At 41.8% G+C, this 22,940-nt stretch overlaps 1 protein-coding gene across 1 annotated transcript in view; it reads left to right on the top strand.

Moving 5' to 3' along the window:
• The window catches only part of LIN28B (lin-28 RNA binding posttranscriptional regulator B), a gene marked incomplete at its 5' end in the record, with an annotated part of 96,169 nt that overhangs the window by 30,689 nt on the left and 42,540 nt on the right, over nucleotides 1–22,940 (top strand). The window contains one exon of the mRNA XM_075341489.1: nucleotides 14,169–14,353. Coding sequence (XP_075197604.1) covers nucleotides 14,169–14,353 — 185 coding nt within the window. The remainder of the gene's footprint in view (nucleotides 1–14,168; nucleotides 14,354–22,940) is intronic.

The following is a 22,940-nucleotide window of genomic DNA, read 5'->3' as shown; positions in this document are numbered from 1 at the left end:
TAAATAGCTGCTAGGAAACTACTGCTAAGGACAGGCAACAAGCAGAAGAGACTTGTTTGGGCTAAAGAACAGAAGGAATGGACATTAGACCAGTGGAAATCTGTGCTTTGGTCTGATGAGTGCAAATTTGAGATCTTTCGATCCAACCACCGTGTCTTTGTAGAAAAGCTGAACGGATTGACTCTACATGCCTGGTTCCCACCATGAAGCATGGAGAAGGAGGTGTGATGGTGTGGGGGTGCTTTGCTGGTGAAACTATTGGGGATTTATTCAAAATTGAAGGCATACAGAACCAGCATGGCTACCACAGCATCTTGCAGTGTAAGTAAATCTAGTAAGGCTATGCTCAAACTTTGCATTTTTTTTTTACGTTAAACCTGTTTTTATTACGGTTTTTTTTGTTTTTTTTTTTTTATAACATAGAAACAAAACAAACATTTGCAAATGACAGAATTGACACCCCCAAAGTTAAGTCCGTGGGATTTCTATGGGCTTCCAAAACAATGGTTAGCTTTGCAATAAGGAAAGACTATTAAGAACTAGTAAACACTTTGTGGGTTTTCTTGTTTTTTTTTTTTTTTTTGCAAACACTTATTCTTTTTACAGACTGAAATTGAAAACTACTGCATTTTTTTAAAAGAAACAGCATGCCAATTTTTTCAGCATTTTTGCTGCTTTTTTCACCATTGAAAGCAGCTTTTTTTTTTTTTTTTTTTTTTTTCCGACAAACCGGTTTGGCTGCAGAAAAAAAAGCAACGTGTCACCATACCCTTAAGTTTTGAATCTTTTAGCCAAATAGGTGAGATTTTTGGACTTGTGAAATGTGTTCACAGTGAGGTCCAAAGCAAATTGATAGTTTGAATGGATAACAGTTGGGTTTAAAGATATGAGATGAGCTAACCCAATATTAGACCTTACAAAATAAACAGGGTTCACGCTTGGTGTTCGGGTGCTTTTACGTATGCTAACAACTCATGCGAGCATCACTGTGCTCGGGTACACTCGGTGCTCAGTCCAGTGCGAGCCTCTTGCAGCGTTTTAACGGCTCTCACTGGGGGTAATTACAGCGTGATCAGATGTAGTGTGCACCAAACAAACAAAAAATGGACCCCTCCCCCCCTACTTGCCCCTGGAAGTGTCTGTTTATGGCTGGCTGCATGTGGGCAGAGACCCAAACAGCCCAATTTGTAACTTCCGTTGGCGTCTAGATAAACTTCGGTTTGAGACCCGGACATGATCTGAAGGCAGGCTAAAGCTGCCAAACTGAACTTCCACAAGTTCACTCATCTCTAGCTACGAGCCTTAATTTGGATGCATGAAACTGAAGTTGTACCAGGAACAAAAATGATCTAGCCCTACTAAGATAATAATGTGACGTTGGGTGGTGTATTAAACGTGACGCACATCCGGCGCCGTTGGCGACATCGCAGCGTCTGACAGCTAGGAGCGGCTTGCAACGATCGCAAAAACTGCAAAAATCGTTGATCGTTGACACGTCGCTCCTTTTCCAAATGTCGTTGCTGTTGCTTGCCTGCCGCTGGTTGTTCCTCCGTTCCTGCGGCATCACACATCGCTATGTGTAACACCGCAGGAACGACGAATATCTCCTTACCTGCGTCCACCGGCAATAGGAAGGAAGGAGGTGGGCGGGATGTTCCGGCCGCTCATCTCCTCCCCTCCTCTGCTATTGGGCGGCCGCTTAGTGACGCCACTGTTACGTCGCTGTGACGCCGAACGCACCTCCCCCTTGAAGGAGGGATTGTTCAGCGGTCACAGCGACGTCTCTGAACAGGTATGTGCGAGTGATGCTGCCGTAGCGATAATGTCCGCTACGGCAGCGATCACCACATGTCGCACGTACGACGGGGGCGGGTGCTATCGCGCACGACATCGCTAGCGATGTCGCAGCATGTAAAGCACCCTTTACAGTGCCTTGAATAAACTTTCAGACCTTGTTAGTTTTTCCACATTTTTTCACGTTACACAAATGCAAACTGAAATGCATTTTATTCGGATTTTATGTAATTTACCAACACTAAATAGCAAGCATTTGTGAAGCTTAAACAATATGATGCATTGCTTTCTACATATTTTAAAGATCTAAATCTGAAAATTGGGACATGGAAATGAGTAAATGAGCTGCCGTTTTTCCTTTTGCCTTTCCCCTGTCTTTCTAGTCCTTGCCGTCTAGCTCGATCAGGAGAACAATTCCAAAACTGCAGGCAGAACTATTAAATGATAAACGGAGATAATGGGATGGAATAGAGAAGGGGAAGAGATTTGGGAGCAATGGATGAAGAGGGAAAGGGTGGATCAGCATCGATATTCATGAAAAATGTAAATCGATTGCAACAACTATTTAATAAAGGAGGGCAAACCGAGACACCACGGGCTAATGAGAATAAGGCACAATCCCATAGACTGCATAAGCATCAGTTTGAGGGATCTTAAAGCTCTGTCCAATCCCTCGATTTTTATACATTACTTGTCCATGGCATTTGGAGTTGAAGCTGTTGGGTCTCCCATCCTGTTGAGAATGGATATTTCAGAAAACTGTTCTTGCAGATTAGAGGGATCTGTGCTTTTCCAATATTGAGGGAGATAATTTTTGACTGCTTGTAACAAAATCACTCTTGATTTGATCTTCTCAGGGGTGTTGGGGGTGATCATCAGTTATGAGTAATGAGAGTGAGTACTGGACTTGGGAAACTCCACCATGTGAAAGATTTCAAACAATACAGTCAATTTCCCCTCATCCACTCTGTACCTCAAGTAAATATCTGATACTCCGTTAACCAGCCATGTAGCAAACCTGGTGTCCTGCCTGTACCTTCATGGGAAAGTGGAATACATTAAGCCCATTGTAGCTCTTTAAGGCTAAGGACACACATCCAACTTTTCTCCCGTTTGTTGGATCCGGCGCGCTGCCGTACAGTGTATACAGTACAGTGGCTGCTCTGAAACTTCCTGGTCACATGACATCACGTGACCGGAGTTTGTCGCGCAGCCACTGTACTGTATACACTGTACAGGAGCGTGCCGGATAGAACAAACGGGAGAAAATCCGTATGTGTGTCCTTAGCCTAAGGGATCTTCCAGGGTCTTTTCTTTTTTTTTTTTTTTCCCAAGCTGAACAATAGCATGGGCACTCTTCAGAATCTTAATTAACAAGCCATCCATAGAGACAGGATAGGGATTGCACAGGAGGGTATTAGAGGCATGGCTTTTCAAAGTCAGAGATGTATGCACCTGGATATTTTGTTTAAATGTGTAAGTGTTGGAGTTGCATATAGTCATAAGTAGCTCTTGGTGGAATAGAATCAGTTTGAAACAAACTATCAGTGATGTGTTTTGTGTAACATTGATGGGGCGATACTTCTTTATTCTGAAGAATTGATTGGAAGAAGATACTGAAGGAAATGCTGAGTTGTCTGAAATGGAAACCCGCGACCTATTAGGATCAAACGACCTCTTTCTCCTTGTATATTTAAGGCCAAAATGATGTAGTATGCTCTTAATGGTGTGTGTGTGTGTGTGTGTGTGTGTGTGTGTGTGTGTGTGTGTGTGTGTGTGTGTGTGTGGTGGTTTTTATGAGCTTAAGAATATGAATGGACCCTTGAAATGCACGAACACTCTACATGTATTGCTGTCTTGGGCCCTGTGCGCACTAGAAAATGGAATTTTCTTAAGAAAATTCCGGATCCTCTGAAAGAATTCCGCACTTGTGGCAAAAACCACACCCGAAATCCGCATGCGGATCCGCAATTACGCTGTAAAATCCGCAGCGTGCGCACAGGGCCTTAATCTTTAATACAGTCTGCCCCTATGCTTAGGGAAACAGAAAACCTCAAAAGAAAAACCCTGTTAAAAATTAACTTTTTAATAAATAAGTTAAAAAGCCCAAAAAAGGACACACATATATAGATTAAAATTGAACGAGGGTACCACAATAGGTCAGAGGGCAATGGCAGTCACATGAAAATATCACAAATACAGTGACCAATACTAGCGTGCTAGGAAGAAAAAACAGGGAGTAACCCCTTTCAGTCAATAGGTATTCACAGGGCAAATGACCCTAATAAGCCCTAGAAATCCCTACCTAGTAATGGAGGATGTGACACATTAACTGTTTTGGGCGCCCCCATTCATCGTCGGGATGCCCTAGGCCAGTCATGGCGAACCTTTTACATGCAGAGTGCCCAAACTGTAGCCCTAAACCCATTTTTTTTTTCCAAAGTGCCATCCAATCCTATTATGTAAATAATTGATTGTAACCTTACCTTTGCAGTCTTCTCTTCTCTTTAGCAGGGGACATCACACTCATGCATGCTTACCACACATTGAAGCCTGAGCCCCTGCCCTTTTCCAGACACAGCAGTTGGATTGATCTTTCTGGAAAAAATTGCAGCATATTAGACAGAGATTTTACCATGTAATCCACATCTACATTGCAAAGTCTGAACATCCTGAAATCCCATAAAGACATACGAGTTGCTCCCCTCCCCCTTCATTGTGTAGTTCTGTCCACCTTCCTGGGCCACTTCCTCGTAAACATGTCCCCCATCCTGATATATATTTCCTACATTCTGGTATATTTGTCCCCATCATGGCCCCATTCCTGGTAGTCCTCCATTCTGGTTAATGTACCCCATTCTGGTAAATTTACCCCATCCTGGTAAATGTATCCCATCCTGGCATGTTCCCCCATCCTGATAAAGGTCACCCTTTCTGCTAAATGTTCCTCATCCTGGCATATTTCCCCCCCATCCTTTCATGTTTCCCCCCATCCTAGTAAATGTATCCCCCATCCTGGTAAATGTACCTTTTCCTGCTAAATGTACCCCATCCTGGCATGTTTCCCCCCCATCCTTCCAGCCATGTTTCCCCCCCATCCTTCCAGCCATGTTTCCCCCCATCCTTCCAGCCATGTTTCCCCCCATCCTTGCAGCCATGTTTCCCCCCATCCTTGCAGCCATGTTTCCCCCCATCCTTGCAGCCATGTTGCCCCCCCATCCTTGCAGTCATGTTGCCCCCCCATCCTTGCAGTCATGTTGCCCCCCCATCCTTGCAGTCATGTTGCCCCCCCATCCTTGCAGTCATGTTGCCACCCCATCCTTGCAGTCATGTTGCCCCCCCCATCCTTGCAGTCATGTTGCCCCCCCCATCCTTGCAGTCATGTTGCCCCCCCATCCTTGCAGTCATGTTGCCCCCCCCATCCTTGCAGTCATGTTGCCCCCCCATCCTTGCAGTCATGTTGCCCCCCCATCCTTGCAGTCATGTTGCCCCCCATCCTTGCAGTCATGTTGCCCCCCATCCTTGCAGTCATGTTGCCCCCATCCTTGCAGTCATGTTTCCCCCCCCATCCTTGCAGTCATGTTGCCCCCCATCCTTGCAGTCATGTTTCCCCCCCCATCCTTGCAGTCATGTTGCCCCCCCATCCTTGCAGTCATGTTGCCCCCCCATCCTTGCAGTCATGTTTCCCCCCCATCCTTGCAGTCATGTTTCCCCCATCCTTGCAGTCATGTTTCCCCCCATCCTTGCAGTCATGTTTCCCCCCATCCTTGCAGTCATGTTGCCCCCCATCCTTGCAGTCATGTTGCCCCCCATCCTTGCAGTCATGTTGCCCCCCATCCTTGCAGCCATCTTTCCCTCAATCTTTGCACGTTTCCTCATCTTTGCAGCCATGTTTGCCCCGTGCTCTCCATGCCCCGTGCTCTCCATGCCCCGTGCTCTCCATGCCCCGTGCTCTCCATGCTTGCCCCGTGCTCTCCATGCTTGCCCCGTGCTCTCCATGCTTGCCCCGTGCTCTCCATGCTTGCCCCGTGCTCTCCATGCTTGCCCCGTGCTCTCCATGCTTGCCCCGTGCTCTCCATGCTTGCCCCGTGCTCTCCATGCTTGCCCCGTGCTCTCCATGCTTGCCCCGTGCTCTGTATGCTTGCCCCGTGCTCTCCTTGCCCCGTGCTCTCCAGGTTTTCCCCGTGCTCTCCATGCCCCGTGATCTCCATGCCCCGTGCTCTCCATGCCCCATGCTGGCACTGTCCCCCACACCTTGGCACAGCCGCACACAGCTTTTAAAAATAAAACTAAAAAAACGTACCTTCCAGCACTCGCTCCTCCGTAGCGCGCCGCTGGATCCTTCAGTTCCTTCCCGTGCAGCCACAAGACTCCGGCACCGCCTACTGATGCTCCTCCGTCTCCTAGGCAACAGGCCTGCTGCCCAGGAGAGGAGGCGTGTCAGAGCGAGGAGAAATGTCTCCTGTGCTCAACACCACTTTGATCTGCTGGCGCGATCACACCAGCAGATCACAGTGGCTCAGTGTGGTGACAGCGTGCGTGCCAGCAAAAAAGGCTCTGCGTGCCCAGTCTGGCACGCATGCCATAGGTTCGCCATCACCGCCCTAGGCCAACCCTACAGTGACCCTGTCCACAATGATACACCAAAGGTAATAGATTACTTATCTGAATTTTCAAACAATTTTCATACTTCAAGAGGTATCATCCTCATTTCCAGATCTTGGCACACAGCTGTCTTTTTCTAGAGTCCCTGTATTTGGGACTCCTGAATATTAATCTTCTCTGTTCCCCTGATGAACCCTGGTACAACGGAAGCTAGGGAGGGACGTTGTTTGAGAATTCAGATAAGTAATCTATTACCTTTTGGTGTGTCATTGTGGACAGGATCACTGTAGGGTTGGCCTAGGGCATCCCGACGGTGAATGGGGGCGCCCAAAACAGTTATGGTGTCACACCCTCCATTGGTAGGGATTTCTAGGGCTTATTAGGGTTATTTGCCCTGTGAATACCTATTGACTGAAAGGGGTTACTCCCTGTTTTTTCTTCCTAGCACGCTAGTATTGGTCACTGTATTTGTCATATTTTCATGTGACTGCCATTGCCCTCTGACCTGTTGTGGTACCTCGTTCAATTTTAATCTATAGGTGTGTTCTTTTTTTGGGGCCTTTTAACTTATTTATTAAAAGTTAATTTTTAACAGGGTTTCTCTTTTGAGGTTGTTTAGGCCTGACCATTGTGCCACTGGCTATGTGGGCACCAGCTTGACTATATGAATTCACAATGATGACCAAAGCAAAGGGATATAATGAATGAATGTAGAACTGTTGGGGGTAATGTAAAGATATGTTACAAGTAGAAATGGGCAAATCTGCAGATGTTCAGTTTCGGTGGGTCCAGGATGATTTTAAGAAGTCCAGTTCGGGACCAGGCTTGACGCCGAACCCCATATATGTATATGGGAACCTGAACTTGAGTGGTATAAAATTATGGTAGTAGGGGCTGCAAAAGGGAAGCACAACAGGGATTAATGCAGGGCAATTATACTTGCGAAGTCTCCGCAGCTGTCGCACTGCTTCTCGGTCCAGTGATTAACTTTTGTGAATAGTCACTGCTTCCCCCACTCTCTGTGATAGCATCTGTGATTGAGATATTGAGACATTGCTGTTTTTGGGGGGTATTCCCACCACTGTTGATGGCTTTTGTTTCAATAAATTGTTTGAGATAAGGAAATCACCATTGCTTGCTTCTACTTCCATGATAAAATATCACTGTAGTGTGAACTTTATACGTTTTTCATAAATTTCACCCGAAAGCCAAATATCACTAACGTTTTGTGAGTAATGCATGTACAGTAATAGTAGATTAGCAAAATCTCAGGTACTCCTTTCCTCTGCTAGTGCAACATATTTTTACGCTAACATATTTTAACGCTGCATCCTTACACAGTGTAGCAGACATCTTTGTTTATCTCTCACAGTTCAACCTTGGTTTGCGATGGGAGTAAATGTCTTTGGAGAAAAAGGTTGTGGTTGTAGTATGTGTGTGTCTATTTACATATGTACATACATTTTCTTCTAAAATATTTGCGTATGTCTCAATATACTGTACAGTCAGAGCGAATAAATAGAAAATTATTTAAAAAGTTTTGATATTTTCAGCTTGTCAACACTAGGGGGAGCAGCTGCTCACATTTGACATGAAAGCCTAATATACTGCTATATCGCATTATGACTACAGTAAAAGTGGGTAGGATCTATTTTTATGTATTTAATACATACAGCTGCATAGAATATGCTAACAATGAATAGAGTAACTTTGGTACTGCATTACTGCTATAGAAATATTAGAAAAAGGATATACTTGGCTTATATATTGGCCAATGCATGTGAGCCCGGTCACCACGACAAGGTGATCTCTTATATATTGGGAACTAACAGGAAATGCTGCTATCTGGATTTTTGTCATTATATTGTGTTTCAGCTGTTACCTGTTCACACCTATTGGATGTGCGGGTCAGTCTTTTTTGATATTGGCATTTATTTATTGTCCTGCCACTCCCCCAACCCTCACTACCACCACATTTGGGCATTTGCAGAAGGAAAAGGGAGGATAAAGTTTAGGACCACAGTGCAGCACCATTTTGTTAATGACTGCAATGTGATAATGACTTGTAGACCGTGTCACAGAAGATGGCTAGCAGAAGCAGATTCTGGCTTTTCTCCTAACTGGTGCCCCTCCCTTCATTGCAGTAAAATCTAGAAAATAGATTTTTCTTTTTTTTTAATTTTATTTATGTTTGTTTTTACAGTGTTTATTGTATGACAAGAATGACCTGGTAACTGGAGTCTCCGGGTCATTATGATCTGCGCCAATGCCAAACTTGCATTCATTCATCTAAATTTTTTCCCAACATTAAAACAAAAGAAATATATGTTAAAAAATGGTTTGTGTCACCATTTTCCTAGATTCGTAACGTTTTTATTTTTCCATTGATAACGATATATTAGGACTTGTTTTTTTACGAAGTGAGGTGACCGTTTTATGGATACCATTTTGTGTTACTGATTTAATATTTTTTTTACTGCATTTTTAGGGGGAGGTGTGACCCAAAGGAAAAAACGCTGCAATTCTGGCATTGCAACGATTTCTCTGTTTTATGGTGTTTCCTAAGTGGTTAATTATAGACTAGACTTTTAAGGATGCCGTGTGTGTGTGTGTGTGTGTGTTTGTGTGTATATATATATATATATATATATATATATATATATATATATATATATATATATATATATATATATATATATATATATATATATATATATATATATATATATATATATATATATATATATATATATATAATATGGTACATAATATATATAGTGGAGAAAATAATTATTTGATACACTGCTGATTTTCCAAGTTTTCCCGTCTACAAAGAATGGAGAGGTCTGTAATTTTTTTTAGGTAATTTTTATCGTAGATACACTTGATGTGTGACTGACAGAATTTAAAAAATAAATCAGAGAAGGGTGATTAAGGTTGGGTGTGATCACAATTTAATATATTTAAATATTTGGTAATGCCACCTTTGTAAAAGTTAAATCTGTCATTTAATAATTTAACCATATATTAAACTACAAAAATAAATTAAAAAGTCAAAATGCAAGAACAGCATTTTTGGTCACTGCACTACCAGCATTTAGCCAAAAAACAAGCCCTGCCCTGACACAGATGCCTTGACCGCATATAAAAATGTTACAAGTCTAAAGGGTGCTTTACACGCTGCCTATTCGCTAGCGATTGCGTGCGCAATAGCACCCGCCCTCATCGCTCATGCAACATTTGATGTTCGCTGCCGTAGCGAACATTATCGCTATGGCAGCGTCACATGAACATACCTTGTCAGCGACGTCGCTGTGAGCGCCTAACAATCCCTCCCTCAAGGGGGAAATGCGTTTGGCGTCATAGCGGCGTCACTAAGCGGCCGGCCAATAGAAGCGGAGATGAGCGGGACGTAACATCCCGCCCACCTCCTTCCTTTCGCATTGCCGGTGGACACAGGTAAGGAGATTTTCGTCGTTCCTGCGGTGTCACACGTAGAGATGTGTAATGCCGCAGGAATGACGAACAACATCGTACCTGTGGCAGCAGCGATATTAAGGAAAGGAGCGACGTGTCAACTATCACCGTTTTTGAACGATTTTGCGATCGTTGATCGTCGCTCCTTGGTGTCACACGCTGCGATGTCGCTACCGGTGCCAGATGTGCGTCACTAACGACGTGACCCCGACGATATATCGGTAGCGATGTCACAGCGTGTAAAGCCCCCTTAAGAAAATTACACAAACCAAAATTTTTTTCTTAGAACAGTCAATTTTTTTGACCACTGTAATATAAAAAAATCAAGCCATTGCTATTGCCATACACTTACTGATCTAAAGAATTATGCTGTCACTTCAGTTTAACCAAATACTACCGTAAATACAACATACAAGAAACAATGGAAGAGTTGCACTTTTTTTTTTTTTTTTTTTTTTTTTTGCTATTTGTCCACAGTTTAATTTTTTTTCCTCTGTTATTTCAGCACAGAAAATTAAATTATGTGAAACTACACCTCGCCCTGCAAAAAAATGCCTATGTTTGGCTGTGTAGTTTATATACTGTACCTGGAGAAAGAAGGAAAACAAGTGGGTGGGAAGTCGTTTTTAAATGTTTGCTCACACCATGAATTTTAAGTGTTTGTGGACAAATAACTGCATACTTCTGGAAGAAATGTGTTGCAAAATAGTGATCCAGTATAGAGGCCTGAATGGCATAGTAAGTATGTAGGCTTCATGCAGAAGCAACTTTAGGTTGGACTTTGACCAGGACTGTAACATTGCAAAGCCTAGCCAACATGTTCCTGCCCTGATCCATTCTGTAACCAGTGTACCCAGAAGCAAAGTGATTTGAGTTTACCAGGCAGATGATGCAGGTATTCCTGACCTATATCTATGATAAGAGGGGGAGGGAGGCTCCAACCTATACCACTCCATCTGGGGTACTACAGCCTGAAGTATTTATCACCTTTAGGGAATACTGTATTTTTGAGACCTCAAGATGCACTTTTTAGCAAGAAAAATTCCAGCTAAAAAGTCTTTTGCTATAAGCCAATGTCAGAGAGGGAAGTCAGCAGCCCATACTGTTACCTCTTCCACTTCTGGTATTCAGTGTCACTTGTGGGTGGCCTTGTTGCTGGTTGTTACAGCTGATTTGTCCCAGTTACATTGCACAATGTCAGCGCGCAAGAACCAGTCCAGCCCCTGAAAGGAGCATTACTGATGACGTTTCATTTCAGGGAAGGGGCAGAGGCTGTGACTGTGACCACTGCCTCTAATGACGCTTCATTTGAGAATTGGGAAAAAAAATCAAAAGCAGATAGATAATGAAGTTAGACTATCGTAGGGAATTTTTAATGCAACCATATTAGAAATCCGTTTAGATTACCCCAATCAATAGATAGTTTCAACCAAAGCCCTATGTTTATCCTTTGGACCACCCCTTTAAGTTCAGCCTGAAGGCAGGTGGAAATGCAGAGAGGGTAAACTGCTTGATTAAAGCGGAAGTTGGGCTAGGCACAGAGCCTGGCAAGAACCTGCAAGTAATAAACGATATAAGACAAGGGGTTGCACTTGGATGCAAGCTACATCAGTCAGAAGGGTGGGACAGATGAGGGAAGAGCACAGATCAACCAACTGGGGCAGCAGTACAAAAAGATAAGTATAAAGCCAGCAATGACTTCTGTCCGTTGACTACTTTTATGTGACAGCATACACCTCTAGCAGTGTGCGTTATGCACACATACTGCTACTTCATTCAAGGAGTACAGACGAAAACCGCTGAACGCATTCACTCTTTTCGCTCTGGGACCAGGGCCCATTGTTTTGGAACTTGGTGGCTGTGCCCAGTGATCTAGTGTTTACCACCTATTCAGTGTATGATTACATCATAAATGACGCTACATCGCAAAAAGTACTTTGAAGCAAACAAATTAATTCCATTTTTTTTTCTGACTTTTTTTATCATTATTTTTGAGTGTATTGATGATTATTGATCTGATTTATTTATTTATTTTTTTACAATAAAAAACAAAACATTTTTTACACTACATTTGCCCACTATTAAAAAGAAGACCAAGTTTCTCAGGATTTAGGATAACTATATTTACAATTGTATACATACTCTGAAATGAATGACTTGCAATCCTAATTGACCTAAAACAGAAAAGGTTAATTCTGATTTCATGTCAGATAGTGAGAAAAACATGCAGATGTGTCTTTTTACATAGTGTATGTAAACCTCTGGTTTCAACTGTATGTAATAGTATAGCAAACCCACAAATTAAATCTAAATCCTGTGTATTCATTAGCATAAAGCTGTTCCTGTCAGCGGTAATTGACAGCCTGTATGTATTAATGTGTACACAGCTGCCTGTCAGTAACGGAGTACGCTAATCTTTGATAATGTCCCTGAAATGTGCTGTACTTGCATAAGGCAGCATGTCGAGGTGACAGATACTCTATTCCATAATAAGAAGCATTTACCTTACTCACATTGTAGAAATATATCATAGCTTTCCTGTCACAGAAATAACATTAACATCTTCTTACATTTTTTTTATTCTCCTTTTTTTTTTTCCTTCACGTCAGCCTCCTGCAGTCATCATTGTTATCTATTATTGTTTACTTTCTGAACTTCTTGCCAACTTTCCTCCTGTACCTCTAGTCTACATTTCCTAAGCTTGCCAGAGCTGTATCTGTAACCCAGAACACAAGCACCCTGAGACTCCTATACAGTCTCAAGATGCTTGTTTTTCTCTCTTCTTTTCTCTCCTTTTCTCTGTTGCTTTCTCTTGCTTTCTTTTTCTCTTTTCTTTCTTTCTTTCTCTCACTGTCCTTTTTTTCTTTCTTTCTCTCACTGTCCTTTTTATCTTTTGTTCTATTTTGTTCTTTCTTTTTCTTTCACTCTTTCTTTTTTCCTTCTTTCTTTCTTTCTTTCTTCTCCTTTCTTTCTTTTCTTTCTTTCTCTTTTCTTCTCATTCTTTCTTTTCTTTCTTTCTCTTTTCTTCTCATTCTCTTTTTTTTCTCTTTCCTTCTTTCTCATACCAGTTGTTGTTTTTACTTTTACTTTTTTTTAGTTTTGCTTTTACAGTGTTCACCATACGGAATAATGTTAGTTTTATAGTTCAGTTCATTCTAGATGATTCATTTCCAATTATGTATACTTTTTATATAAAGTTATCTTTTTTTTTTTTTTTAGCACAACGGCTGCGTTTTTAGTAGCGAAATAGGTTTTTGTGATTTTGTGCGCTTTTTCTGTATTTTTTGTTTTTTTTACTTTTTTGTATTTTTTATTTACCTTTTTTTCTTTACTTAATACCACTTTGGGGCATGAATAATTTCTAGTTTGATCACTGGCCCGCACCCAAGAGTTTGACATATATGTTCTAAGGGGAACCTTGTACGGCCATGTCTGCACGTTGCTTTTTACCTGCTTTTTTGCTGCTTTTTCAACTGCAGCGTTTAATGCCAAAATGGATGTGTTCTGCTTTTCAAGCAAAGTCTATGGGAATTGTCCGCACTATGCAGTTCAAACTGCAGCCTTTTTGTTGCAGAACTTTGGTCAAAAACTCAGCTTTGCAGTGCAAAACCCAAATGGCAAAAACAATTGACATGTCAATTGTTTTTGCCATTTGGGTTTTGCACTGCAAAGCTGAGTTTTTGACCAAAGTTCTGCAACAAAAAGGCTGCAGTTTGAACTGCATAGTGCGGACAAGAAACCCAAATTCCCATAGACTTTGCTTGAAAAGCAGAACACAACCATTTTGGCATTAAACGCTGCAGTTGAAAAAGCAGCAAAAAAGCAGGTAAAAAGCCACGTGCAGACATACCCTACTAACTTTATCGGTTCTGCTCCCCCTCCCTCCCTGTGATATGTCCCTATGACACCACTATTCAGAGAATCACTGTTTGAATGGACTTGGGAATTAAGGCGCTGTAGGTAACTCGACCATGTGTGCAAGTTCAGGAACGCAGTAGAATTTGAACAGCAAATTATGAAATATTTAATTTCTCACATACTTTCCAATAGTTTAATAATCTGTGTGCATAGAAAACAGCTTAATATACAAAAAGCTATATTATTCAGTTAAATGCATGACTTAACTGTTTCAGAACTGCTTTTCTAATCTGACATGATCGTGAGAGATGTTTGGAGTAATTTTTTTTAGAATTTTCAGTTATTGAACTGGACATGAACCATTTAACAGAAAATATAATCAGTGGTCATTGGGAAGTTCATTTCATATACATTTTTTTTTTTTTTTTTTCCAGAGCAAACTTTATATGGAAGGTTTTAGAAGCCTTAAAGAAGGAGAGCCAGTTGAATTCACATTTAAGAAATCTTCCAAAGGCCTTGAGTCATTACGGGTAACCGGCCTAGGAGGGAATCCCTGCATAGGAAGTGAAAGAAGACCCAAGGGAAAGATTATTCAGAAACGAAGACCAAAAGGCGATAGGTAGGTGGATTTGACTTCTAATGACTTCATAATAAATCCAACAGATTGTTACCATTTTACGAGTACCTAATGGTCAACCCTAAACTGGCCAGAAACCCTCATGCCCTAGAAACGTCCAGTTGGTAATGATGCAAAGAGTTAGACGCCCATGATCTCATTTCACCGGCATGTCATTTAATACAATCATTTACTCAGACCAAAACCTCAAACACTTCCTATATAAGGTTTAATGCGTCAGCCTTAAAAATGAACAGTTTTGTTGCTGGCAAATCCTATTTATTCTTGGGAATGGAAGAATGGACTTTGCTCACTGTGGCTTAGTCAAGAGCGTTAATGAAACACTGCTGTTCTATGTTTCATTTTGTTTAGCCTGCCAGCCTTATGTCCTATTAACACCAGGTTTACACTGCCCTTTTATACATTAGCCTTGATTAAAAAAATATATATCCTTAATTAGATATAGTGTGAACCGAGTGTTGATGCCATTTTCTCTTCGTACTTTGCATTAATCAGTGTTGGTTGAGGAGACCAGTAACTCATGAATATCAAAGACCCCACAGGGTCTGCATATAAAATTTGGCTCATGCTGAACCCTATAAAATGTGATGTTATTGAAACTACTGCATGAAACAGCATGGTAGTTGGTGCTGTTACTTTGTAGACAGGGTTCCTGGGTTCAAGTCCCATCAAGGAAATATCTGCAAGTAGTTCTATGTTCTTCCCATGGTTTGTGTGGGTGTCCTTCGGGTTCCCCTGTTTCCTCCCACACTCCAAAGACAAACTGATAGGGAATTTAGATAGTGAGCCTCAATGGGGACGATGATGACGACAATTATTGATTGATTTATTTGATTTATTATTAATATAATATGTAAAGCGCTGTGGAGTATAAGTGAGTAAACCTAATGGGAACCAATAACCAGGATTTTCGTATTTAACCTAAAGCCAGTGCTATACTGGCACTATCAGGCTGATTCTCTACATTCCTTTAGTGGTCAGCTCGGATGTTTAGGTTTTGAAATTCAAGAAAGTAAAGTTTATAAAATCATCAGCTGCTTGAGTGACAGCAGCTGAGGATCAGATAATATCTGGGGGGTATTCATAGTTATCCCCTCCCCCTGCTAGAATTAGCATAAGTATTATATAATTGATTTAACTTTTCACTAGCAGGACCTGCGTGAGGTCATACCCATGTGACCAGAAGGGGCCTCAGCCAACAAAACTTATACCAAGAAGAAACATTTTTCTGTTTGCGGCCCCGCCCCTTCTGGTCATATGGGTATGACCTCACCACAGTTCCTGCTTGTGAAAGTTAAATCGATTGTATAATACTTATGCTAATTCTAATGGGGGAGGGTATAACTCTAAATACCCCCCCCCTCCCGATATTATCTGATCCTCAGCTGCTGTCACTCAAAAAGCTGGTGGTTTTATAAATTCACTTTCTTGGATTTCAAAACCTAAATATCCGAGCTGACCACTTACAGGTATTTATAGAATCAGAATGATAGTGATAGTATAGCACTGGCTTTAGGTTATATACAAAAATCCTGGTGATTGGTTCCCTTTAATAAATAAAACAAAAACAATAAGGGATATTGTTATATGGAAATCTGATCCTACTGATCTCAGATTAGAGATTACACAACAATTGCCAGACATATCCATTAAATTGCAAAAACTGTAACAATCAAAAACCACTATTGTGTGCGTTATCGGCTGTAGTTCTGCAATATTATTGATCACAAGGGTCTTCAGGGTAAACCGTTTTCCCCAGAGCTTTGATGCCATTTGTATGCATATTACCCACACCTTTCAACTACAAATTCAGTGGGATAGTCCCATATTTCGGGAGTTGTTCTGCACGGTCTTGGGGTATGTCCAGACCTCAACTGCATCTTTGTCCTCAGGACATAGATACAGCTGAATGTAATGGTGGAGTTCACATCTATTCCGGTTGGGTGTTATTCTTGTGTCATATGAATGGGCAGCAGAGAACATGAGAACAACAAGTCAATGGAGCAGGTATGCAGGCAAGTAGAATGCTTGTGTCAGATTATCATACGATGTGTGGGGGGGGGGGCTGTGTGGACATTAGACTATGAAGGGTTAAAGGCAGTGGGGTCATTATATTGTGTTGAGGGCATTAAATTGTGTAAGGCTTTATATTGTATGGGGGAGAGTCTGTGTGGCATTATATAGTGTGGGGAAGGCATTGGATACAGTTGGGAAGAGCTTTGTTGTGGGTATGAAAACAGTACTGTGTGGGAACTCTAATGAGCCCCACTAGGAGCAATATTTCTGTGTGGGCATATATGAAGGACTGCTGCAGTATGTATACCTCTTATCTGACTTTCAAATTTGGGGGATATGACTTAACCTACTGTGTCTTAAATGAAAGCTACATTCCCACAATGAGCTTTAGTTGAGTTTTTGATGTTACATTATTCCTCACCTACTATTTAAATGTAATTGTAATTTTATTAACTTTTTTTGAATCTGCGTTTTTGTGTTTTTTGGAGTGATGAGTGAATACTACCATGCTCGGGTTCTCCGTTTTCGAAATGAGGAGGTCAGGCGATCGGACTGGCTCAACCCATATACAGAGTATAATGGAAATCAATGGAAAACTCTCTAGCGTTTTTTCCTGCAGATGTTCTGGAAAATGCTTGAGTTTTCCTTTGACTTCCATTATACTCCATACACGAGTCGTGCCCGTCCAAGCATCCAACCTGCTAGTTATGATTACCGAGTACCTGACAATAGTAGCGCTCACTGATTACTTTCTTTTTCGTACGTCATCTATTAAATGAGGTTGCTTTATTTTTTATACTTTATGGTATTTTGGCTTTGACAAAGCTTTGATATACTTGGGTGCGAATTACATGTGTTTTTGATGCGTTTCCATTGTTACACACTATAAACGCATGTTTGTCGTGCTGCAAATCTGCAACACGCCCCACTGGTCAGTTTGCGCTGAGTAAAAAAGAAGCAAGGTGGGCAGGAGACTTTATAAATCTCATCCATTTTGCTGGAACTGTAAGGGTGCTGCGTTTTTGATGCAGTTTAAATCCGAGAAAACTCAGCAAATCTTGTTGTGGTAGCACAGCCATACAAGATTTAGGTACCGTCACACATAACGAGATCGCTAGCGAGATAGCGGTTTCCGTGATGCAGTTAGCGATCCCGTTAGCGATCTCGTTATGTGTGACACCTACCAGCGATCAGGCCCCTGCTGAGAGATCTCGTTGCAGAATGGTCCAGGCCATTTTAATCAAAGGCGATGTCCTGCTGGGCAGGACACATCGCTGTGTTTGACACTGTGTGACAGGGTCACAGAGACTGCTGAGATCATTATACAGGTCGCTACTGCGACCTGTATCATTCCTGCATCGTTTGTAAGGTCTTACTGTGTGACATCTCACCAGCGACCTCCCAGCGACTTACCAGCGATCCCTATCAGGTCGCATCGTTTTCGGGATCGTTGGTAAGTTGTTGTGTGTGTGACTGGGCCTTTTGATCACAACTCGTAATTTAGGAATGGTATCCATTCTGACTGCAGAGTTAATATGAAACAATCAGTCCTCAATTGCTCACTTTATAACCTTGCAATTTGCGGTGAGATCTTGAACGTATTTTTATACTTCTTCAAACACCAAAATATGCCTGGTACGACTCTGCCTGTAATGTTTCAATTCAACATTGTTGGATTTTACAACCTGCAAATTCAGATATCTTATTTAAATGGCTTAAAAGTATAAATCCATGGAAAGAACGTCCCATTCAGACATTTTCTTTTCTTCATGAGACGTGTTATCCGATGAAATTTTTAGTGCAGCCGCTCTGAAAGATTGTGTAATGTAGGAGTTGCTTGGTAACCAGAAAATGCAGGTCCTCCATGATCTGCAGAGTCAGGTAGACGTTTCAGTCCGCAGGGCTTGTGCTGAGATAAAATGTTTGTTTTCAATAGTATCCAAGATGTTGAACGCTACAGCCGTCAACCAATTAAGACACTGACCATTTTGTTTATTGAGATATTTTGGGTTTTTTAGCCTTTATGTAGCAATTTCTGTGTTTTGCCAAAGAAATGAGCTGGAGCAAAAAAAAAAAAAAAACATTTTAGGAGCATGTTCACAATGGTCATTAGATAGAAACTAAATGAACGTATATGATGCAGTAAGTAAATAGTAATAATAAATCTAAATAATATAGGGTACTTAGTAACACTGTTGTTGATCAAAAAATCCATTCCGTCACCACAAGATGCAGCGCAGGACCGTAGTCCTACTCCTCAGACACCTGCCCATGGGAAGCAATTAGTCATGAGCGAGTACTGCCATGCTCTGTACTTGTAATGAGCAGTCGGACGCTTTGACTGGCTCAACTAGAGTACCCGAGTATAATGGAAGTCCGTGGGGGGACTTGAGCTTTATTTCCTGGAAATCTTCTGGAAAAATGCCCAATTTCTTCCATAACTTCCAATTTACTCAGGTACATGAGTTGTACCCATCCGGGCATCCAACTTCTCATTATTGGAGATTGGGGAGCACTATAACGCTTGGGTGCTTTTTAGTCGAGTTGAGCAGGTCAGATGCTCTGAAAGAGCTCAACTCGAGTAATGAGTATTATGGAAGTCAATAATTGGGCAGTTCGGCTCTCTGCCCACATACAGCCAGCCATAAACAGAGCATTTCCGGGTTGGGGTAGGCTGTTTTGGGTTTTTTTTTGTTATTTTTCTTTCTTTTTTTTTTTCTTGACACACTACATTCAAAAAGGTTCTTTATATCCCCTGGGAGAGCCATTCAGATGAATGGCTTACACTGGGGTGTTGGCTTCCCTCATGCTGGCTTTTTGTGTTCTTGTTTCATTGACGACACTTACGAGCACCAGCAATACTCAGCCGAGCACTGTGAGTACCCAACCACCCTGATGCTCATTCAAGTATCAAGCAGTGGTGAGTATGCTCACTCATCACTACTCATGATTACTGAGCAGCTGAACATGGTAGTGCTTGCTCATCGTTAGAATCTATATAAATGAAATGCCTAGCTCAATAAGGTGGACATGCCCCTGTATGAAGTAATACCAAAGAAATGAACTGGAGCACAAGTTGGTATTTATGCAACCAGGGGTGGACACTGACCGCTTTGGGCCCCTGTGCAAGAAATCGTGCCTGGGACCCCCCTCCTTTTATGGCGACAGATCAACAAATTATATATATATATATATAATTAATATGGGGTGGTGCTGTACTTAACCAAAGAGGGAATATATATACAGTGTGTGTGTGTGTGTGTGTGTGTGTATATATATAATATATATAATATGTGTGTGTGTGTTCCCTATTTTAAGTACAGCACCATCCCTTACATATTAGACTCTCGTTAATTTTGCTATTTATTTCGCCCCCTCTTTATTTAATAGCATTCTCTCTTGTTAGATCTAAAATGACATGTCTGCTGATAGAACATGGTAAAACTTCTTTTCTGATGGACTGTTCTTCTGGTCAGATGCTGCTTAATCAGCAGTCATTTTATATATAAAATGAGAGGATACATAAATATAATAAAGCGAGGGTGCCTTGAATGACAAAAATAACAAGAATACTCTATTTAAGAGACGCTGCTATACATAACAAGGGAGGACACTATATAGTAAGGGACAGTCCCATACATAACTAGAGAGGACTCTACATAATAAGGGACAGCTCCATATATAAATAGAAAGGATGCTAATAAGGCTCAGTGTTATACATAGTAAAACAGGAAACTATGTAATTAAGGACAGCGCTTTCCATAGTGAGAACAGTAAATGCTAATGGACGCTGCTTTACATAATAAGGCAACATTCCTGCATCCTTGTGCAGTGTCAGTGTACTGCCTGCCTTTTTTTTTTCTTGTACAGCCCACAGACTAATGGAGTATGTCCTGATCCTCCTAAACAGATCAGAGCAGCACATGCTCAGAGTCTCGCAGATCTCATTCTCGGATCTGTCATTTTCACAGATATGTGAACGGATCTATGAAACTCTTGAGTGCATGTGACGTCCAATAACAAAATCTGTCAGCACACGGACATATCACACGAATGGGAGAATGTGGCCCAAGGGATTTAACAAATAGTTGCATAATTCCAAGACCTACAGTACAGAATAAATATTTCCATCCAGTGACTTAGCACTGATATCTTATCTGATTAGTTTTCTGTTGTTTCTTCTCCATCTGGTCAGACTTTCATGGTGCCATCTTCCAGCCACGACTCGTCTAGTCACATTGATCACCACAGCCCTGAAAATAGCAAGGTCACATACAGTATATTGTGTATATACATTTACAACCTGAATATAAAATCCCCCAGACTGCACCACTGAATATAAATATGTACCAGACTATATATTATACAATTAGCCACCCACTATTCACAATATTAAGTGATAAGCCAGCACTGTGCGCCCCATTAACTATAATCTCTGCCACCCAATAAATATACTTAAGCAAGCATTGTTGACCTTAGGGAGATCAACATATCCACTGCGGAGACACCATCACGTGTTTCTCAACGCAGTGATTCTAGAGCATTGCCCCCTGGGAAGTATGCAAATAAGAAAGCCGCGGAGACACCATCACGTGTTTCTCAACGCTGGCAGGAAACTAGCCAGGTCTTTCACCGGGAAGGAACAACCACGGGAAGGGCAGTCTCCAGTCAAGGAGACCACCTATACCAAACATGGTATCCATCCACAGACAGCCGTTTCGGGGTATTTGCCCCTCATCAGTGTGGAGTAGGAATCTGGCTAGTGGGGGCAATGCCTAGTAAAAGACTACTTAAGCAAGCATTGTTGACCTTAGGGAGATCAACATATCCACTGCGGAGACACCATCACGTGTTTCTCAACGCAGTGATTCTAGAGCATTGCCCCCTGGGAAGTATGCAAATAAGAAAGCCGCGGAGACACCATCACGTGTTTCTCAACACTGGCAGGAAACTAGCCAGGTCTTTCACCGGGAAGGAACAACCACAGGAAGGGCAAGTTGATCTCCCTAAGGTCAACAATGGTTGCTTAAGTAGTCTTTTACTAGGCATTGCCCCCACTAGCCAGATTCCTACTCCACACTGATGAGGGGCAAATACCCCGAAACGGCTGTCTGTGGATGGATACCATGTTTGGTATAGGTGGTCTCCTTGACTGGAGACTGCCCTTCCCGTGGTTGTTCCTTCCCGGTGAAAGACCTGGCTAGTTTCCTGCCAGCGTTGAGAAACACGTGATGGTGTCTCCGCGGCTTTCTTATTTGCATACCCAATAAATATAAACTAAGTAGTCTCTGACTCCTCACCCCGTTCCCCATCCAGCCCCACATATGTTAAAATAACCTCATTCCCAGTACAATCCCCCAATATGCAGCATCTTCTCTGTGAAATCCTTCAACATGCAGCCCCCATGTAGGAACATCCAGTTATCCTGTTCCCCAACAAACAAACAAACACTTGCTCACATTACTCGCCCTTTTTTCTATGTATGAAGCCCCTTGCTCCTTGGTTCAGCCTATCAGTCCTTTGTGTGGTCGCTCCACAACCATCCTCTCCAGCAGCCACAGTACAGTGATCAGCTCCGTGCTGGAGAAGATCACTGTGACGACATCACCTCACAGGAGCAAATCCATTCTAGCCACAAAGAATGGATTCCTGTGGCTCTGCTGCCTATGCCAAGCAGTGATCGCCCGCTGCACCGCTTTTAGATGAGGGCAACCTGGCCATGGGCCACCCGGAGCCCCAGGCACCAAACAGGCCAGACTGCCTTCATTACTAACTGCCCTGCTTGGGCCCCCCTTCATCTTTGGGCCCCTGTGCAGGTGCAGCGGCGAATTGTCCACCACTGCATGCATTGTGTGTTTTGACAAATACATCTATGCTATCACAAACATTTCTGCAACTTTCATTTGCAGCATAAGGCTAAGTTCACACAGCAAAAACCTTTGCTACAGTTTTTTTTCTGCAGTCAAACCCTGGCAGTAAATATGCTGCATTTAAAACGCTCATTTCTTGGTGTTTTCGCAGTGTTTTTTGCAGCTTTTTTTGAGAGTTCATATCACATGTCCTTTGCCTATTGTACATGTTAAATTAATTTTTATTCACGAAAATTGTTGCACAATAAGCTATTTTTTTGCGGTGGTTTTTTTTCACTTTCTCATTGCTTTCTATGGGTAAAAAAAAAAACATTTTCATATTCACTTGGAAAAAAATAAGCATGACAATTCTGAAATCGTATAGCTTTTTTTGGTATCGTAAAAAAAAGCACCTTTTAATTTGCAAAAAAAGCGCAAAAATGTTTCATGTAAACATTACCTTATACTGCTTTCTATTATACTTGATGTTGCTTTGGCTTTACTTGAACACCCTATAAATACCTGTTTGGAAAATGAAAATGACCTATTTTGTTTAAAGGGAATCAGTCAGCAGGTTTTTGCTGTGTAATCTGACGAAAGGGGTTAACATCTGTGATGGGTCTCTTATCACACTGTGTGCTGTTGTTTACTTTACATTGTTTTGTTTTAGCTGGACATAATCATTGCTCACTAGTGAGCTGCTA

The sequence above is a fragment of the Anomaloglossus baeobatrachus genome, chromosome 3 (assembly GCF_048569485.1).
Source record: "Anomaloglossus baeobatrachus isolate aAnoBae1 chromosome 3, aAnoBae1.hap1, whole genome shotgun sequence".
Taxonomy (NCBI): Eukaryota; Metazoa; Chordata; class Amphibia; order Anura; family Aromobatidae; genus Anomaloglossus; species Anomaloglossus baeobatrachus.
Note: the sequence above shows the minus strand (reverse complement) of the source record. Positions and strands in the feature narration are given on the sequence as shown.